General features: G+C 39.3%; 1 protein-coding gene across 2 annotated transcripts in view; it reads left to right on the top strand.

The window, feature by feature from the left end:
- Positions 1-18,591, top strand: part of ZNF292 (zinc finger protein 292) — a 36,937-nt gene extending 18,346 nt beyond the window's left edge. Inside the window, exons 5-8 of one of the 2 annotated variants that reach the window (XM_065681292.1) lie at positions 4,164-4,366; positions 7,182-7,318; positions 8,705-8,846; positions 10,438-18,591. In XM_065681292.1, coding sequence (XP_065537364.1) covers positions 4,164-4,366; positions 7,182-7,318; positions 8,705-8,846; positions 10,438-17,664 — 7,709 coding nt within the window. In that variant the 3' untranslated portion in view covers positions 17,665-18,591. Of the gene's footprint in view, positions 1-4,163; positions 4,367-7,181; positions 7,319-8,704; positions 8,847-10,437 lie in introns of those variants that run through there. The other variant, XM_065681293.1, reaches the window with a different exon arrangement.
- The last annotated feature ends 3,452 nt before the right edge of the window (positions 18,592-22,043 follow it).

Below are 22,043 nucleotides of genomic sequence, written 5' to 3'. Positions count from 1 at the left end.
TGAATCTGGTTTTGATGACTATTCGTTTTATTAGTGTTTTCCCCTCCCCCCCCAAAAAAAACATTTACGAACATTTCGGGATTCCTTTTGCTCCTGAATGTTGTTTATTCAAGATGCTTCTGCATTGGACTTGACTGACTGACTCCTGTTACAGTTATTACTTGTATCTGTGGCAAAATTATCATACTACTTACCCAGATTTTTGCTACTCAGTTGACAAGCTGTTATTTAGCTGTTGTCATCCTCTGTAAAACTGCATTGTTTTGTGTCATCATCTTGGTAATTTGAAGAATATTTTAGTAATTTGAAAACTACTTTAGTAATACCAAAACTCCATAGCCCAGACAGCTGACTTTCTTGTCTGTAATCCAGCATTCCCTCTGGCTACCACTCATGCTCTTTCAGTGGACAATTGTCTCTCAGCAGTCTTCAGCCTTAACTTCAGTCATTGGAATATTTGTAAACCTCACTTAACTGAATTTTGGGTTTATTCTTAAAGTGGCCTTTGCTATTTGCTATTTCAGAAGGTTTGGTGGTGTTTTTTTTTTTTTCCTGATATAATTCTTTAACCTTTTCTTGCCTGTATTTGTTTCAGTTGGTTTTTTCAGGTTTGTTTTATTTAAATTTTGTTAGTCTCAATTATGACCTGCTCAAAGTAATTACAGTGTATTCAGAATCTCCAGAATCACTGAATTTTACATCAGAGATTAGCTGTTCTTGAAGGCCTCTGTTGCTGACTCCTGAAGGTCAGTTTGCCTCTTTGCATCTCTTGTAGGAAGCACAACTAGGTGTGTGTTTCATCTCAGAAACAGATCCTTTTGAATTTCTCTGTTTTCAAATTGTACAAGCTCAGGACATTGTGAGAGACAAGTTCATTGACCACACAGCTATCAGAACAGCTATTTTGTTCTGATTACAGTCAAGTTCGTAGAATTATAGAATCAAGTTAAATGTGGGCTTGTCTGAACTGGACTATTCTCTTGCTCTTCTAGTTTGGGAAATGGACTGTTGCATGGGTGCCACCTCTGTATGAGCAGGAAGTACTCACTTCCTAAGATGTTAGGGAGACTGTTCTCTGAGTGCCGTATCACTAAATATTTGCTTTTCTCTGACTGCCTTGGGCACAGCTCAATTTTCCTAGAGGAGAAGGATCTGAGGACAACCCCACAAAAAGCCAGGGTGCTGCTCCTTTTCTGATCTGATTCTGATTATCCTTAGAGATTTAAACCTGGATGCCAAGAATTAACTTCCTGAATTTTTTCAAGTTTAAATGTGATAGGCAGACTTCTGAAGTATGTCCCACTGAAAAGAGGTTCAAGGATCCAACCATCACTATTCAGAGATCATCAGCATACGCTGCACTGTAAAATGTATTTATAAAATATTTTTTTAAAAAGCAAACCAAAATCTCTGTAAGACTCTTCCCCACCATAGATCTGCTCCTGCAACCTTGGCACCGTTTTTTGTCTTAAAATGACGTACACAGTTCAGTTACGAAATAAATATAATTAAAGCTTGTGCTTTGAATGAGATTTCAAATGTTAACTGTAATGACTATAATCACTTGGATTAGAATAAAAGCTTAAGAGCTAATATATAGCCTTAACCTTGAGGTCTTCCTGTATCTGGTTGAGAAGATAACAAAAAATGTTCTGATGATTATGCAAGGTAGGCTGGCTGAAGCAGAAAACAGTAAAGTAAGGGGATTATTGAGGACTAGCAGATAGAACACAGTCTCTAAAATATTAAATGCAGTAATTATAATAATAAATCAGAGTGAAACGTCTTGGGTTACCAGTATAGCTTAAAGTCTAAGGTCTTCCTGTATCTTGTTACAGAAATAAGGTAAAATGTTCCATTGCTGTTCCAGGCAGACTAGCTGGGAGTAAATGCTGTGGGATAAAGGATTACTGGTACCTGGTAGGAGGAAGAGCAAGGCTAAAACTATTGAATAAAATTAATCACTGGGTCATTTGTGGTTTGATAAGAGTATGAGGGTTTTTTTCCTAAAACATTGGTAATGACATTAAAGGAGCATTTATTCTGCTGCTTTAAAGGCAAATGTCCTCTAATTAACACACAGAAATGGTTACTATCTACTAATTGTCTGTCAGGGCACTCTAGTTTCTTCCTGCATAAATAAAAATATGATCATATCTTCATCGATGTGGAGAGAGGAAGAAAGAACTTGTAAGAATATTCAAATACGTGTCAGTAACCTGTATCAGAGCATTTTAATAGTGCAGAAGGATCCTGAGCAAATAACAAAGTCGTTGGTTGAAATGATAATTCAACCATAAATCTGAAAATGCATGAAAGATAATGCTGGGGTCTAACAAGCCTGATTTATCCAAAAGGCAGGATTTTCTGCCCTAAAATTCTGTGTGCTAAAATGATAAAAAAGAGAACGGTTGACCTAATTTTGATTGCAAGATGGGCTTTTAGTAATATCCTGTGTAAGTAGCTAGAAGGAGAAATCATGTGATTAAATGAAAGACAGTCATGAATCAAAAACTAATGAGAATGGAAGGAAGCAAAGATAAAATGGGATGGTCTTTTTTCTGTCAGTAAACCTCACATTCAGTGTACCAATACTCCAATACTAGAGAGGCTGTTAATTTTGCAGATGTTGAAATGACTTAATTATTTCATCTTTGACTTTGAAAGTCAAGAAAATAGAAATTAGATGAATGGGCAAATTATTCAGTTTCCTCGTGGCCATGGCTCCTTGGCGATGTCCCTCTTAGTGCTGTATCTCTTGGTGATTACCTTTCTTTCCCTTTTTGTAAAGAGCTGGGGGGGGGGGGGGGGAGTACCTCTGCTCTTCATGTCACATATTACACTTTCCTGGTAGACCAGTTTCCCTGGTCTTACAGCCGGCTCTTTGACACACAGGTGTCTGCAGCAATTCTTGGGATAATAGCTCACACCAATCCTCAAAGTAATGAATGGAAGAGTCTTACCTCAGTTCTTTCCCATTCATCCTTCAGGCAGTGGATGGAAGAGTCTTATCTCAACTCCTCCCACCCATCTCTGAAACAAAAGATAGGTGGATTTCCATCTTAGCTTCTCAGACCAGTCTTTGAGACAATGGACAGTGGAGTCTGATCTCAGATCAGTCTCTCACAGAGTGGAAACAAAATGCAGTAGAAAATTCTGTTTTTAAAAAATGAGAGAATGTGTCATGATACTAAGATGTGGATAACTGAAAACTAAAAAGGTTTTTCATGCAGTATGTAACTAGCTTGTGGAAATGGGTGTCACACGGAGGGGATGATATTGAAAGGATTAATCAAAATCTATCATCTCTGTGTCTGTCTAGTTTTATTAACTGACTAAATATTTTTGGGGTAGTACTAAACCTCGTGCTTCAAAGTTGAAGCAGTTTTGATTTTGAAGATCTGTATGAAGCTTGAGGTATATGTGTAAGAGTAGGTGCATTAACCTGTGCTTCCCTTTTTTATAGGATTCTTGTGCCTTACACTAAAGCACCTACAGTTGGGTTAGTGTAGACAGTGGAGTTGTAACTTGGGTCACAGCATATCTGCGAAATACAGTTGAATAAAATACAACCAGTCCTGTGTCTTTGAGTCTTAAACTATACACAGTCAAATGTATACAAGATAAGCCTCTTGTAGGAAACTTACTTGGCTGGAAAACTTCTAAAGGAGTTTGACTACTGCATTCTGTGTATGTGTAATACAAAATATTTAACACTCATGGAAGGGACTTCAGATAATTCTACACTTATCACATTTATCCTTTCATGGCAAGGTCTTTAAAAGGCAACTGTTAGCAAAGAAATAGCGCAAACGCATGAAGAAGGATGTAAGAGGAGTGGTTTTGTGTTATGTGTCTTTCTGTAGAACTATAATCAAAAGGTATCTGAATATTTTAATATCTGTATGCTTTCTAAATCTGTTTTGTGTGCAGCTGTTTTGCCAAGAAATTAGAAAGAAAACCTCCAGGTAGATCTGTAGGTCTGCAGCAGGGAATCCCATACGATAAACAAGTTCAGTTCTAAAAGATGCTTTGTCTCATCTTTGCTTCATATCTTTTTTACCTTTTCTGACTTGTATAAATTAATGAGTAAATGTCGTATGTTAACTCTGTAACCTGCTGTAAAACGTGTATGTGATATTTTGGATTTTTTTTCTTTCTAGTGAATGACTTTTTAGTGTTTGAAGGCCCTATACTGCTGGATATGCGTATTAAGCACCTGATGAAAACAAAGCAAGTAACACAAGCTACTGCCCTGGCAAAACTCTGCTCTGACCATCCAGAAATCAGTGCAAAAGGCAATTTCAAGCAAACCTACCTGGTCTGTCTTTGCTCAGGATCACCAAATGAAAAGCTAATGGAAGAAGTAAGTAAAAAATGAAGAGCTTTCTTTAGACTTACTTCTTTAATGATGATAAAGTCACTAATCATAACTTGTTTTCCTGTAGAAGAGTTGGGTTTTGTTTTTAAATATGAACTGAAATATTTTGGTTGGGTTTTGGCTGGTTTGGTTTTTTGGGTTTTTGTGGGGTTTTTTTTGTGAGTAATTTTCAACTGACTTGTAATGACTCAGAACACTTGAGGAAGTGTGATATTTGGACATTTTCTGGCTCTGCCAAAACTTTGATTTGCTTCAAGTATTTTAAAGTTCTGCCTCAGATCTTCTTAGTGAAGGAAGATAATGGCTTTCCCATTCTTTCTATTTTAACTATAGCCTTTTATGTAGTATGTAATACATAGGATGGGACCCTTCAGATGCTACTTTCAGTTCAGAGAATAAATGTAACCTTTTTTGATGCCAACGCCTGTGTGAAATTGAAGGTGAAATCAGATATTTAATCTCATTTGGAACATAAAATCCTTACTTAAATGCAAAAGTCAAGAGATGGCAGCTTTGCTTCTCTGCATTCTTTCAGGTGACATCTTCATTTCTCACCCCACCCCAAAGTTCTGTCTGAGCTTTTTTTGGTCCTTTTTAAAAGAAAACCGTACTTGTCAGCTTTCTTGTCTGCCTGCATCTCTCTGCTGTCTTTTTCTCTCTGTTATCTTTTTATGTCATTAATAAGTATGTTGAAATTGATCTTAAAGGGATGAAAACTGTGCAGTGTCTAGAGATGGAAAAATTTCCTACCTAGATACAGACTAAATTCTAATATGACAGCTTCTCACTGGGTGTGTTCTTCCAATATTCAGGATCAGATTGGTCTTACCCTTTTAGCTTACCTTAGCCTGCAGGCCCTGCCGGAGCAGGCTTAAGAGGAGCTGGGACAGGGCTGTGTAACCTATTGTGTGTTTGCCCAATGGAACTTGGAATTTGTAACCCTGCAAACATGCTTCCTTCATTACTCAGCCCCAACATGCTCCCAAAGCAGAATGGGCTCAGTCAGTGAATGAACCATGAATCCACATGGACAAAAGGAGTTGGAGTAGTTTGGTTTGTAAGAATGCGTTCAGAACAGATAAGTTCAAACTGGGTTATTGTAGAAAACCAAATACAGAGATTTCCAAACCTTGGATTGCTTGGGTTACTTAGCTTTGCAGCTTCAGCTGCAGCATGGGTTGCAGTATTACTAGCCATTCTGGAAAGTTAGTGTGTACCAAGAGAAGGCAGGTCTGCTATTAATATGTTAAGGTGGATGTCAGAACTGTGAAGGGTAGTTGTTTCATAGTAGGAGACAAAAAAGGTAAACTGTAAATAATATAGCCCACTCTTTAGTGGCATGGAAATGTTGATATCTGTTCAGAATAAGCAGAAAAGGAGCACTTGAGCTAATTTTTGTCTTGGATTAGTCTGTTTGCTTCAATAATGTGAAGAATTCAAATCTGCAGTATGTAAGAGCTAGACTGACAGTCTTAATGGCTGGACCTGTGCAGACCTTTGCTGGAAGTTGGGTCCCTTAGGAACAGTGAAATGCTAGAAAGGCATTTCAGGGAAAAAAATCCTTTTATTGTAAGTTCAGTTTCTCATACTCTTCCCTAAGCTTTTAACTGATGGTCCCTCTCTTAGATGGGGCACTGAACAAAGTAGACCTTCAGTCTAAATTGGTATCACAATTAATCCATCCTCTCTGAGGTCTTGAGAAATGCAGTCTTCTTTAGACAATGATTTTGAGGTTATTAAACCTCAAATGATGTTCAGTGAAGTACACTTACAGTGTCCATTTAGAGGAAAAAAAAGTTACTGTACCCTTCAAAATAGTAGTTTGATTGTGGGACCAATAGCTGGGTAACATGGTGCCCAACCAAACTGTGCTGCCACCTTACCCAAAGTACTGTACTAGCTGTGTGTTTGGGTGGGCGCTGCTGTTTCTTGCTTGGGGTGGTCTTGTGGTTTCTCAAGAGAGACATCAAGCAGTGCTTTTTCAGTGGTCAAGTTATTTTTCAGCTGTCAAAGAATAAATACCAGCATGTCCTGCCAGATGTGCTAATTTATGTCAGCAAACCAGTCTGCTGAAAATCAAATTAGACAGTAGATGTAACAACTGCTGTGATTCAGTACTGATACAACTGTCTAATACTGTTGGGTGACTAGTTTTCCCTTTGTTTTCTTAAAAAACAAAGTGCTTCCATCATTGCTTGAACAGACAAGTTATGTTGCAGAGACTGTAATGGTTTCCTAGAAGATAATTCAGTTGATCTACTTCTTACTGTACAGCTTCCCTTTTTATCTTTGATTTTTTAAAAACAGAGGAACAGTCATGTTGAACCTCAGCTTCATTAATCATTAAATCGTTAATCATTAAATTAAACCTGCTCTTGTATTAAAGCAGCAGCAATATCAGTGACTAGTGAACTGGGTTAGAATTTCAGGAATAATGTTCTTCTGTGAAGCTGCAATTTCAAGTTATAAGTCTGCTTAGTACAATTGTTATAGGTATGTAATATCTATGAATAATTAATGTACCTTAAAAAGTTTATGTGGCTGGGACAGTAAAGATAAATAATTCTTATGTCTGAGAAACAAATTTATATTCACTTTTTAATAAAACAGTTTTTTCTGGTGGTGTAATCAGTTTTGACGCTCTAGAAACGCACTGATTTGCTTGGAAACTTACCTCTGATACAGTTAAATATTCATTAAATTCTAACTTACTCTCTTTTTGCAAAGGATCAGATGAGTGTATGTCTGAAAATGAAACCACTTGCTTAGTCTTGGTCCTGTTTCCTTTCCTCCCTTCTAGATCTCAGAAGTGGATTGCAAAGATGCTCTAGAAATGATCTGTAACCTAGAATCTGATGGAGATGAAAAAAGTGCTCTGATTTTATGTGCAGCATTTTTATCTCGCCAGCTGCAGCAAGGAGAGATGTACTGTGCCTGGTGAGTTTGCAAATGGTTCTCTGTCTAGTGGAATAAAATTTAGTTTGGGGAAAGTAAAGCTGATATATAAGCCCTAAGCTAACTTTCTTTAGCTGATAAAATCTGTGAGCTAAATAGGAAAGCGGTAAGGCAAAAAGTCTAAGGAAGTATAAGGAAAAAGTATTTGACAAGATTAGCTTCCATTATGGGAATTTGAAGGTTGAGTGTATGATGAGGCATTTACAGATGCCACCAGCTGGTTAATAAGTTTTCTTGACACATAATCGTAGGCTGTAGAAATAAGGAATCCATTATCTGCAGGTAGCGAGTCAGGATTATGTCAACATTTAATCACAGAATCACAAGTGGCTGAGGTTGGAAAGGACCACCAGGTGTCTTAAGTCCAGTCTCCCTGCTCAAGCAGGGACACCTAGAGCACATGGCTCAGGATTTTGTCCAGACAGCTCTTTAATATCTCCAGAGAAGAAAACTCCACAGCCTCTCCAGGCAACCTATTCCAATGTTTAATATATTAAGTATTCTTCCCATCTGTCCTTATAATATATCTTTCTCTAACAAACTTCTAGAAAAGAAGGAGCTCTTTATTACTATAACCAAAATAATAAGCTAGATAAATAGTGCTTAGGGCTTGCTTTCCTTAATGTTGGGAACAAGTAAGTGGTCTTTGTTGGCAAGCATTTGAGCCACTAGGGTCTGAATTTCCAGCTGCTAACAGTTTGGTTGTACTTACAAACCGGTACAATTCCTGAAGAATTTGCTTTGTTTGTGCACCTCCCTTTTATGTGCAGTAGCAGGAGCACATCTGCTGATGCAGAACTTTGCTTTAACAGATGCTGCTAAAGTTTTTGGGGTACTAAATACTCCTGGCTATTTGCACCTAAGGAGGAATGAACTAGTGAATGAACAGTAATACTATTTGGCTTTGGGGACTGATTTCTTGGTAAATCATAGTTAGATTCAGTTCTTAATGCAGAGCAGCTCAAGAAAAATGTATCTACCACAAAGAGGAGCCATTCTCCTAAAGCTGTTAGTAATTACTAAGAATTCAGAAGTATAAGATTCCAGTCTGTGGAGTGAAGAGTAAACTACTTTGCAAGACTTTTTTCAAGACCACATAATAAGTTGTAAATTATATAGTGTAAATTGTGGTAATACTGATTCTATTCTGATCTGTCCTGGAATTGAGTCACTGTAATAATTTTGAAAATTAGATACTATTAGTGTGCCATATTAATAAAAACTTTTCTCTGTAAGATAAGATGTGAATAAATTTAGATTTTTTTTTTTTTTTCCTTTCCCAAAGACAAAATAGAAACTGTCCTCAACCTTGCATTTTTAGATTAGTGGTTGCATTGCTGGCTCTGAAATACTGTTCTCTTGTTCTAGGGAACTGACTCTTTTCTGGAGTAAACTGCAGCAAAGGGTAGAGCCTTCTATTCAAGTGTATCTAGAGAGATGTCGTCAACTTTCTGTGTTAACTAAGACTGTTTATCACATTTTCTTCCTGATTAAAGTAATTAATTCTGAGGTAAGGACTCCTGAAAGAATATTTTTGGCACTGTTAATGGAACTGTAATCAGGAAAACTTACGAAAGCTGCTTAGACATCCTGTCTCTTGTGTAGCATCAGCTTTGGGGCAATCCTAATTGGTTTCAGGAATGGCCATAGTAACTTCCTTCTGCAGGTAAACTATAAGTTGATTCATTTTGAATCATAAAAAGGTCTTCATTCCTTTGGAAAAAAGAAAAGGGGAGGGGAGATAAACAAGAGCTGATCCTAACGTTCCTCTTCATTATTTTCTATATCTCAAATATTACAGAAAATGGAGAGGAAAACATTATGAGGAAATGAAGGCTGTATATTAATATATAAGAAAATTACAGAAAGTTTAAAAAAAAATCAAAAACCTCCTTTTGGATTGACACTTCAAGAATGCAGTTTGGTTTGATAAATGCAAATTGCCTTTTCTGGACATAGATCCAACACTGTATTAAAAACTCTGTTAATCTACCTCAGCTAACGTTGTGGTCTAATTTCCCTAAATTCCTCTCACTAGTATTTGCACTATTTAATGTTTATAGCTACACTGAGTTCTTCTGAAAGGTTTTAGTTGGGAGGTTTCTGTAATTTGGTATATTCTAAGAATAAACATTCCTTTTTTCCTTTTGCAGTGTTCTGGTCTGGCTAATCATGGACTTCTAATCTTAACAAGTATTTTTTTCCAAAGGTCTGAGCTAAATTGTAGTTACAGAGGGGGAGAAAAATAACTGTCGTGGAGTCTTGCAATACTAAGAGCTCTCTCTGCTCTGTGTCATACTGATGTTTCTCTAGGGAGCTGTGGATCATATCACTGATAGCTGAATTTGGAGACCATGTGGGTAGTGGACTTGTACATTTATAAATTCAATAGACTTTATTCTGATGTATACTACAGCCTCTCTATGCATCCTTGGCAGCATAAAGGGACTGTAAAGTGGACATAAATGTAATTTATGTTGCCTGAGGGTATGAGAAAAGACCACATGACCTTTGGAACACTTAAATGATGGAACATTTAACTGTGCTTATTACTTCAGTTGGAGTGAAGCCATGTGCTCATTCAGTTGAGGTCAGTTGACTTTGAAGTGGCATGATCTTTAAAAACAAAAATATTTTTTTATACTTTAAGTGATTTCTTTATGAAGATCACGTGCTTCTCTTACTTCAGCTGTAGCACTTTTACTATTACACAGTGTTAACTTAATGCTCCATAGAAGCTCATTTCAAATAACTGCAACACAGCTGGCAGGCTTTGTTTCATGGAAAAGGCTCAATATTGCTCTAATAAAAGCTGAACACTTCTAACATACAGTCCTAAAGTTCTTAAGCTAGACAGAACATACGGTTATTTTGTGGTTTAGTTGTATGCAAACTTTCACATTGTTTTAGTAGCATTAAGACAAATTGTGCGACTTAAAGAATAGTATCTAAAGACAAACCATGATGTTTCTTAAAGAGTATAATTATATACTCCAGGGGCATGTTTTCTGACACTCAGCATTGAATAATAGTATCTCTTATTTGCAAATATAGAAAGGGTTATACTAAGCTGACTTACTAAAATGAGTCTTGCTTTGCAGATTGATAATGCTGGGCTTGCGACCTGCATTGAACTGTGTGTGAAAGCATTGCGCTTGGAATCCAGTGAAAATGCAGATGTCAAGATATCTATTTGCAAGACTATCTCCTGCCTGCTTCCAGATGATTTGGAGGTCAAACGTGCTTGTCAGCTGAGTGAATTTCTTCTTGAACCCACTGTGGATGCATATTACGCTGTTGAAATGCTATACAATCAGCCTGACCAGAAGTATGATGAAGAGAATCTTCCAATACCAAATTCTTTGCGCTGTGAACTCTTACTTGTACTGAAAACTCAGTGGCCTTTTGATCCAGAATTCTGGGACTGGAAAACTCTGAAGCGTCAGTGTCTGGCACTTATGGGAGAGGAGGCGTCCATCGTGTCATCAATAGATGAACTAAACGATAGTGAGGTTTATGAGAAGCTTGAGGATTGCCAAGAAGAGACTAAAGAAGCTTCTATGAATGGACTTGCTGGCACTTTTGATGAAGCTACAAGTCTTCTTAACGTTATTGGAGATGAAAAGCAGAAGAAGAGAGAAATTAAAAAACTCAGAGAGAGAGGTTTCATATCAGCTAGATTTAGGAACTGGCAAGCTTATATGCAGTATTGCGTGTTATGCGACAAGGAATTCCTAGGACATAGAATAGTCAGGCATGCACAAAAACATTATAAAGATGGAATTTACAGTTGCCCTATTTGTGCCGAAAATTTCGATTCTAAAGAAAACTTTGTTCCCCATGTAACTCTGCATGTTAAAAATTCCAGCAAGGAGAGATTGGCTGCTATGAAACCACTGAAAAGACTGGGAAGACCTCCTAAAACAGCAACTGCCAATGAGAATCAGAAAACCGATCCTGTATCTAAACAGGAGCAGCGACCCATTAAGAAGAACAGTCTTTATTCAACAGACTTCATTGTGTTTAATGATAACGATGGCTCAGATGATGAAAACAATGACAAAGATAAACCTTACATACCAGATATAGTGCCAGTTCAGAAGCCTCTCCCTGTTAACGAATTCACCTGCCCTGTATCATTTTGTAAGAAAGGTTTTAAGTATTTTAAAAACCTCATAGCACATGTGAAGGGACACAAAGACAATGAAGAAGCAAAACGTTTTCTTGAAATGCAAAGCAAAAAAGTGATTTGCCAGTACTGTAGACGACATTTTGTGAGTGTTACTCATCTGAATGATCACTTACAAATGCACTGTGGCAGCAAGCCTTATATCTGCATTCAGATGAAATGCAAGGCTGGTTTTAATAGTTATGCTGAGCTCCTGACGCATAGGAAAGAACATCAAGTCTTCAGAGCAAAGTGTATGTTTCCTAAATGTGGCAGAGTGTTCTCTGAAGCCTATTTACTCTATGATCATGAAGCACAACACTATAATACCTTTACATGCAAAGTCACAAGCTGTGGAAAAGTATACCGTTCTCAGAACGAACTGGAAAAGCACGTTGAGGATCATAGCAAGCAGCCTGAAGCAGTGCAGCAGCCTGAAGCGGTGCAGCAGCCTGAAGCGGTGCAGCAGCCTGAAAGCCAGACTAACCAGCCTGATCTCAGACAACATGCTAATGCTAATGAAAATACTGACGGAGTTGCTGTTAAAGAGGAATTGACATCTCCTCCGGCTGACAACTCAAGTAGTTTTACCGAAGGAGAAGACATTATGTGGAATGAAGTCAAAGCAGAACCGGCAGGGAATGAAAGTATAAATGCATCCACAATTGTGCTGCAGCAAAACAATTCCTTGTCTAACGATGCTAGTTTCGAGAAGTCTCTTACAGGTTCAGTGAAGGCAGAAGTGGTGATTCCAGCAAGCAGCATTAAGGTGCCTGCGGTTAACCAGAAGATCCAAGATAACTTCGTAAAAAGAGGTAAATTGGCTGCTGCTGCCAGCAGAGTAGAGACCACTAAACCTGAAACCCAGCAGTTGTGTACGTTGGCTGACCCTTGTCTTCCAGTTTTCCAAGAGAGAAAGGAAGGAGATTGTCTCAGTCAGACTCACAATATTCAAAATATTTCTGTGACCTCAGACATGCTAAAACCAGAAGCCCTTGAATCAAAGAGCTTAGAAAGACAAGTGAGCATTGTAAATCCATTCAGTGTGCAGAATCAGGCGGGATATCGAAACACCGTACCCATTTCCAAACTTGAAATTGAAGGCAGCATGAAGGCTTCAGTTAATCTATATAACCTGCCTTTAAAAACCTTAGAAAGTATTACATTTATTCCTTCACAGCCTAACATGAATAGCTCTTTGGTTCCAGCTTCATCACCAGCAGCCCCAGTTCGGAAATACAGTTGTCCGGTCGAAGGATGTACTCGAACATACAATTCATCACAGAGTGTTGGCAAACATATGAAAGCAGCACACCCAGAAGAATATGTTGCTTTTAAAATGCAGTATAAAAATAAGAAACCACGAAAATCCGTCGGTATGCAAAATGTGCCGAATGATGGGAAGATTGTGTATCTTGTGCCCACAAAAGTGGCCAATCACAGTGGTGCTGCTGTAATTGCACAGAACAAACCTAACTTGAATCCCACAGGTTCCAGTCAAGTGCAACATGTCTCAAGTGCACTTTTCCCAACCCACCTGGAAAATTTGGCCAATCCTATGTTGCCTTCAGTGGGAAGTGTCATAAATCCAAGTTTGTCTGCTCCTATTAAAAGTGAGCCTGAGAGTGTTCTATGTTCACAAATGGAAAATTTGTCTGGTGCAACTTTACCTTCGCAGCTGGATGATCTAGCAAAAAAAGTTATGCCTCTGAGTATTGACGGTGGTTCTGATCCTTTTCTTCCTTTACCTGCAGAAAATGGTCCAATGTCTCTCTTTCCATCGACAGCAGAGAATCCTCCGAATTCAGTCTTCTCGCAAGTAGAAAATAACACAAATAACTTTTCATCACAACTAGAAGGAAACGGTAGCTCTGCTTTCACAAAAGAGGAGACTGTTGTTCAGCTATTTCCCTCACGACTGGGTAATGAAAATAACTTCATTGAAACTAGTTCTCAAGATCCAGCTTCAGAAAAGGTGAAAAAAGATCGTGTCCGGAACCTAAATGGGAAAGAAAGGAAGCCAAAACATAACAAGCGGGCCAAGTGGCCAGCAATAATTAGGGATGGCAAATTTATCTGTAGTAGGTGTTTCAGAGTTTTCACTAATCCTAGATCACTTGGTGGTCACTTATCTAAGAGGTCTTATTGTAAGCCTCTTGAAGGATCAGAAATTTCTGCAGACGCTCTGCAGGCCAGTGGACAGTCTCTGCTTGCCAGCATGATTCTTTCTTCAAATTCATTAAACTTGCAGCAACCCCAGGAATCTGCCTTCAATCCAGAGGCGTGTTTTAAAGATCCATCATTCCTCCAGTTACTTGCTGCTGAAAATCATTCCACGGCCTTATTGAAGACTGTGTTTCCACGGGCCGGTGTGACTAACTTTAATACCAGTGGGAATGAGGAAGGAAATCAGATTATAAAACAAGCCTTGGAAACCGCAGGCATCCCAAGTACCTTTGATAACACAGAAGTGCTTCCACACGTCGTTCCAACAAGTTGCATCACTGCTACAACTCAGATAAATGCAGCTGTTCTCCCCAACTCAACCGCGTCTCCTCTGGTGCAGCCAGCCTGTAACCCCAGTACCCTGCTAACTGACCAAAACAGGACCCTCAACACCAAACCCCATCAAATAGTGTGTAGGCGTTTGCCTGTTTTTGAGAGAGGGGACTCAAGACTAAGCAGATTTGAAGACGACTTCTATCCTGGCTTATTTTCAGATCCTGTTCCAGCAGCGCAAGACACTGCAGTGGACAGTTCACAAGTTTCGGCTATTAGTAGTCCCAAGGATCCAGGATCAAGTAATTTGAATAAGAAGGGAACCAGTGCTTCAAAGAAGAAGAAAAAAGAAACTATGCCTTTGCTTGCGCCCAACACGTCACCGAAAATAGCAGTAAATAATACAGTGGTAGGACTTCTAAACAAAAGCACTGAAGAAAACGTGCAAATGCAGGGAGAAGGTTTTCAGTCCAACTTGCTAGCCAATTGTGGCTCTCAAGTGGTAGAAAACCTCACACAGAGACTCAACAATGTTGACAATCAGTTATTAATGACCAGTATCAAAGAGAACTTCAAAACAGATCTCGAGGCTCATACAACACTCCCACCTTTAACAGTGAAAAATGAAAATGGGGATTCCCAAATGGTGGCTGTAAATTCTTGTGTGCAAGCAAATTCAGAGGAGATTTCAAAAGACGGTGTTCTGCAGAACTTTGAAAAAACTCTGGAAATGCTTAAAACTGCTTTGAATACAGACATACTTGAGGTGAAAACTGAAATTCAGGATACTGTTGGTGCTTCAGGACAGAACTCACAAATAAATAACGCACAGGCTTCTTTAGGAGATTCTGCACATAGTGTAAAACTGCCACAGTTTGCCGTGCATGTGGGGAATGTCAGTGCTGCAAAGAGTAGCTCTGCTCAGTCTGAGATGTCTCAAAAGGATGATACTCAAATGTTGGAAATTACAGAGCGCTTGCAAAAACTGAAACTAGATGAGGATCCACCCATTCCAGTCTCCCAGACTGTTTCCCAGTGTCCTCCAACAGATACGCTAGCACCAGGAGTTCCTGTTGTATCGACTGAAAATAAAACCCTCATCCAGCTGTCTGCAGAGGCAAGTAACATTCAGTTCAGTGACAAAGTTAATAAGCCTTTTGTATGTCAGGATCCAGGCTGCAGTTACAGTGCTATGACAAAAGACGCATTATTTAAACACTACGGCAAGATTCATCAGTACACTGCAGAAATGATACTAGAAATTAAGAAGCATCAACTGAAGTATGCCCCATTCAAATGTGTTGTAGCTACCTGTCCAAAAACCTTCACAAGAAACTCTAATCTCCGAGCGCACTGTCAGCTTGTACATCATTTTACTACAGAGGAGATGGTGAAATTAAAAATTAAAAGGCCTTATGGCAGAAGATCTCAAAATGAGACCGTAAACACAGCCCCACGGCCTGTTGAAATAAAAACTTTGCATCCACTAACAATAGGAACCAAAACTGCAGCTCCGTTGGTCAAAGAAGCTCAGACAAAGGAAGTCATAGAGCCTGTAATAGTCTTGGAAAAACTTTTACCAGAAAACATTCCTGAAAGACTGGAAAAACCGCCCCAAGTGATTTCTGTTCTACCAGAGCAACATAATGCAGTCTCTTTCGGTAGTACACAGACAGAAGCCAAATTACACAAGGTCAGGAGGTACAGGAAGGAAAAAGAGGACAGAAAACGTAGGAAGCCTGTACCAAAGTCTCTGGAGTTTCCCACTAGATACAGCCCTTACAGACCCTACCGATGTGTCCATCAGGGCTGCTTCGCGGCTTTTACAATACAGCAAAACCTAATCCTTCATTACCAAGCTGTGCACAAATCGGACCTCCCAGCCTTCTCTGCTGAAGTGGAGGAGGAGAATGAGCCAGGCAGAGAGGAACGTGATGAGGTGGAAACCAAACCTGTTGTCAGAGAGTTCAGGTGTGAGGTGAGTGACTGCTCTCACATCTTCCAGGAAGTTACTGGCTTGATACAACATTACATGAAGCTTCATAACATGACCCCAGAGCAAATTGGAAACATGAAACCAGCTCCAGAAGTGGGAAGGTTTTCCTGTGATCAGTCTCAGTGTAAGTCCTCATTTACAGCTTATCTTAACTATGTTGTACATCTTGAGGCAGATCACGGCATTAAGATAAAGCCAAACAAAGTAGAAGATGACGGCGTATTCAGATGTGACTGTGAAGGCTGTGACCGTGTTTATGCTACTAGGTCTAACCTCTTGAGGCATATTTTTAACAAACATAATGACAGGCATAAAGATCATCTAATAAGACCGAGGAGACTGACACCAGATCAGGAAAACAATTCAAGCAAAGCAAATCAGGAGAAACCACTGAAGTCCAAACAGAGAGTACTAAAAAACAGATCGGGAAAAGAATGTAACAGGCTGTCGGGGAAAACAAAACTAAAGAAAAACCTGAACTTGGACAACAAAAACTCCAAAGGAACTGAAGTTGAAGAAAACCAGGGTTATTCACTGAAACGTGGCAAGCATGTGTATTCCATAAAGGCTAGAAATGATGCCTTGTTGGAATGTACAAGCAGGTTCATAACTCAGTATCCGTGTATGATAAAAGGATGTTCGTCTGTAGTTACAAGCGAAAGTAACATAATAAGGCATTATAAATGCCACAAGCTGTCCAAAGCATTTACTTCCCAACATAGGAATCTTCTTATTGTATCTAAAAAGCTCTCTGTCTTGCCAGTAAGGGAAGACACCTGTGAGCAAGAGGAGACTGATAAAAAAAGTGATGTGAAAGAGCCTGAACCAAGTTTGATTGTGAGCAATAATGATTCAAGCACAACTACATTACCACAAAAGGAAACTGAAAAAGGTGAAAAGGACGAAGTGGATGAACTGACAGAACTATTCATTACTAAACTGATTAACGAGGACTGTTCAAGTGCTGAAAATCAAGCAAAAATCTCTTCCAGTGTAAATAGTGACTTGCCAGAGACCAACTCCTGCCCCTCAGAAAAGCAAAAAATAAACTTAAAAAGAGCAAACAAAGAAAAAAATTTATCTCAGAGTAAGAGGAGGAAAGTTGAAAAACCTGAGGAAGTGCCACCCGCTGACATGAGCAGCATGCACAGGGAGGAGGAGACTGCTGTAGCCATTCAAACAGCCGAAGAGCAACCTGCAGCTTTTGACTGGAGCTCCTTTAAGCCAATGGGATTTGAAGCATCATTTCTCAAATTCCTTGAAGAGTCTGCTGTGAAGCAAAAGAAAACCACAGAAAGAGACTGCCACAGTGTCGGAACCAAAAAGGGATCCCATTCAAATGCCCGAAAACACAACGAGAAGACCTCTGTAGCAAGTAATAATGTCACTTGGTCATATTCTGAAAACGAAACCCTCATACCATTTGCCAACCCATCACAGCTTCCCTGCGGTGACAACGTAAAGATTGTTTTAGACAAGACTTTTGTAAGGATTGTTTTAGAGAAGACTTTTAAAGACTGCACTGAGCGCGTGTTGCGGCAGCTTCAGGAAATGAAACCTGTCGTCACGTTGAGAAAGACCGAAGGACATTGGGAGGATAATCTAGAGGTTTTAGCTGCAGAAGTTACTGTGAAGGGTCCCAAGGAAGGGGAGTCAAAATACTGAAAAACTAATGTGTTTAACTGTGACATGTAATAACATTTATTTTGAATAGGAAGCCATCAAGCATGTTAGTAACTGTGGACCTTTGATTTTGAAGTGATTAAATCTAGCAAAAAACATGATATGAGTCATGTAAGTGTCTTATTTTTTTTTATCCCTATGGGACTTGAAGAACAGAGTAATTACTTCAGTTTTGTAAATATTCCATCAAAACCTCAGCTTTATATCAGATTGTCCTTTCCATGAACTAAATCTTTGTGAATTGTCTGTGAGTGTTCTCTTTCACCAGGTTATTGTTCATGTATAACAGTACTCTTTATTATTTGTAGATACATTTCTTTTTAGTATATATTTATTATTGTAAATCATTTGCTGCCACCAGCAGTCTGTAAGTCTAAACTATTAAATTACACATTTATATTTGGAATTTTAATTTGTAACTAAGTAAGTAAGTTTTTGAAACTGGTCTTTAGTCATTTTAAATTAAGAACTTTTAAACTAAAATTAGCTAAGTCTGCCATATCCAGTTTTATTTTGCCTAAAGCATTTATTTACAGGAGAGGAGCTGGATACGACCACATTTCATAAGTTAAACATACTGACACCCTCTCATTTTCGTAAATTTTAACATCCAGAATCTATGGGTGATATTCATATGTAGTTAACACATAAATATAATAGTTTTCTTATAGCTACATTTTTCATTGCTTTTAATTGGATACAAAGCATTTATGATTCCGTAATAAAAATTGAAATGTGAATAAAAATAGTTTGCTACATTGGAGAGCTAAAACAATATTTGGTATTAAAGAATCCATTGTGAATGTTATAGAAAATTAGTAGTGTGGAGCAGTATCTATATTTGAGGTGGTGATTTGTGAAGTAGCCCAGTATTGCCTTAAATAAAAACACATTTCATTTCTTATTTTATACATGTGATCTTATAAAGCTTATTTTTGTTTCTGTAACTTAGATGGGTGTATAGTTTAATTTTTGTTAAAAAAAACAAAACAAAACAAAAAGCTTCAGAAACCGTTTTTGTAAATAATTGGTTTATAAAACAGATGGTTTATTTTGATAATACCAGTTTGGTATCTATCTATAAAATATGGGAGTCCTTATGCCATACCATTAAAAACTGAATAAATAAGGCACTTTCTGAAAGGGAAGTGAATGTGATCTTACAGACAGACTCGGTGGGTGTGCTCTATAGATGGCATGGCCTCCCTCTGTGCTCTTCTGCCTCTTGCTGACTGTACCTGACAGCACTCTCGCCACCTCTCTCCCTTTTCCACACTGGAATGAGCCTCGGAAGCGGTGCCACGTGTAGTGCCCAGGATCGGAGCAATTTCTCCATATATATTTCTGCTGCTAACCGAAATGACAGGTATCCGGTCTGTTGAGTAACCAAAAGCATGAATGCATTGGTGGGACCTGGCAGTACCCAGGAATCTTCAGTGTTGGTTTTCACGCGTGTTTGTACTTAACTTGGATGGGACATGCCATCTGGATTATGTGGTACCAAAAATTTTGCTTGGATTCTTCTCATACTGGATGTGACCGACCTTCAGTAACATAAAATAGTCTATCTTGGGAGAGATTGGCTTGATTTTTTTTTTTTCCCCCCTATAAACTTGTCTTGCCATGTAAAGCTTTGCATTAAATGCTACACTTGATTGCTCTCAAGTTATTCACCTGGAATCTTTGGCAGTTTACTTGAATATCAATGTAGAGGGCACATTCCTACAACCAAATGAAGTGACTTGTCATGAGGGTGAGGATTATGTGTGAAAAAGCAGAAAGGCAACAGCATTTCAACTTGGCGTAGCCCTTGGTTTGCTATCTGGTGCTAAATTGCATACCTTCACAGAAAGCCTCTGCTTCCATTTGAGCGGAGCCCATTTGCTTCTCACTTCCAATCCCTCCCGAGGGGCTACACTGGTAATTTCTGCCAAATGAGTAAATCAAAAGTGTGGTCTGAGGGGTAAAATCATACCAAATCCTTGTGGTTTAACTCTACGAGAGATTGTTGTAAGTGCATGATGTCATGTTTTACCTATGAGAGACCACATAGTCTCCCTGGATGGAGTTGCTGTCTGATACAGGCTGCAGGGGAGATCTCTTCTGCAGGAAGGTGAATCTTCTGTGGTTGTATTCTGTGAAGAAGAGAGCAGAGGAGCTCCTCTGGAGAGGATCCACACAGCTTGCCCAAAATCTCTTGGTTTCAGATGTACCCAACCACTGCAGTCGCTGTTGACAGACCTCACATTTTTTTAGGAGAACTTTGTGTTGTGTAAATAAAATAGTTTCAACATTGACTTTGTCAATGATAGATACTGTATCAGTTGCAGTTTTTAGGCTGAGAACAGCATACTACTATTTAGCTACATGGTGCTATACTAGAATGCTATTAAAAACGGGGTGGGGGGTGGGGGGAATTCCAATGTTATAAATACCCAGGAAATCATTTCTAACTTGGGTCTGAATTTCTGAGAATAAAATTTTTACTATTGTTTCATTCTTATCCCAATTAATCCAATTAAAGAGGGTGCTGCGCCAGTAGAGTCAGTGCCCTGCACCAGCACACTCCCTTTTAAGTGGGTACTGACAACCTGTCCAAAAAGTAAGCCAGTATGGTAGGGTTTTAAAAAAGCATGTTAAAGTGGGGGACTGAAAGCAAGGTCTGATTTAAGATGTCGTGGACTGCAGAGAGCGCTGTAGTTCGGTAAAGCCACCTACAGAGGTTCCTAAGGAAATAAATTTGGTATTTGCATTTAGATATTTTACATCGAGTGATGTATAAAACATTCTAGTACAACTGTGGCAGCATGCCTGAAGTGACAGCTCTTCCAGAGTTGGGAACCATACCCCTGCTTTGCCACCCAGCCTTTCTCTGTCTTCTCCTCTCCTTTCTCCTCTGTGTCTCCATCTTCCAGACGCATCACCCACAGTGGTGCCATTGAGCAAAGACACTTTCTTTTAAACCCCTTGTCGCCATCGGGAATGTGCTGACTAAACTGGTAGTTGTTGCTGATGGGGAAGTGACCAATTCGGGAAGTCTGGATGCAGAGTGCAGAGCACAGAGCACATAGGTTTGTGATTGAAAGACACCTCTAAACTAGCAGTCAGCTTCTCTTCTGGTTAGCTCTGTTTATAAAGAAATCTGATATTGTCTGAGCCCTGAGTCAGTGTAAGTAAGAGCATTGGTTTTGTCCTCACATGTTTTGGGGTGGTCATTCTTAGCAGGATGGGGGGGACTGTTGGTCCTAGAGCATTCTGCTGGGATGTCCTGCCTGCGGCTGTTGGACAGTGAGGGAGCGATGCTTGTAATGCTGCAGTCATTGGTCCAGGTGAGGAAAAGTAGTTGGATACATTCTTACAATTAGTTCCTGTGACAACGAATTAGTTGCGGCTCTCACCTGTGTGGGCAGAGACAAGCTATATCCCCAGGTTTAGCACCCTCCCAGTCTACAAAAGCTCCTCGTTTTGTCTTGCTCACCCCTGGCTGGAACCTTGGTGTGGAGAAGATGATCTGTTGAAGGGGTGGGAAACGGGGCTGGAGGTGGTAGAGATGGAAATGGAAGGAAGAAACAACCAGCAAATAGGGAAATAGTTTTTTTCTGTCACAGGGCAAGGAGATTACTTAAACAGGGGGAGTTCAGGTTAGATAAAAGGAAGAGGTTCTTCACTGTGAGTGTGGTGAGACACTGGAACACGTTGCCCAAAGAAGTGGTAAATGCTCCATCCCTGGCAGTGCTCAAGGCCAGGTTGGACAGAGCCTTGGGAGACATCATCTAGTGTGAGGCATTCCTGCCATGGCAGGGGGTTGGAACTAGATAGATGACAGTCCTTTCCAACCCAAACCATTCTATGATTCTATGATTCTGTATCTGTGTAAGACTTGGATCTTTTATGTTTGCAGAAATATTTTGAAATATGAATGAGCCTAAATCTTTTTGTATGAATGAGCATGGAGCAATTGCATGGGCTTAGATCAGTTTCCTACCAATTGCTATGTGCTTGAGGAGACTGCTTTCACACTTTAAATAGCACTTGAATTGATTTTTAATTCTCATTGGTTTGGAATATGAATACACAAAAACACCCTTAAAACTTCAGGCTAGGGACTGAGGCTACAAACTCATTTGAACCAAAAACGTAAGAGCAAACAACTTTAGGGATGGATGGGTGAGTGAAAGTGGAGCACAAAGGAGTATAAAGACAGGGAGGAGGCTGTGGAAGGGAAAGAGCCATTAGAAAATCAAATGTTGGACAAGAGCAGGGGCTCAGAAACTAGGTGAGTGTGTTTCTGTTCTCTCAGGTTAAATAATATCTGGCAGAGCTGCCTTGTGTGATGCTTATTTCTTTAGTAGCTCTATCAA

Source organism: Lathamus discolor, chromosome 5, assembly GCF_037157495.1.
Source record: "Lathamus discolor isolate bLatDis1 chromosome 5, bLatDis1.hap1, whole genome shotgun sequence".
Classification (NCBI taxonomy): domain Eukaryota; kingdom Metazoa; phylum Chordata; class Aves; order Psittaciformes; family Psittacidae; genus Lathamus; species Lathamus discolor.
Note: the sequence above shows the minus strand (reverse complement) of the source record. Positions and strands in the feature narration are given on the sequence as shown.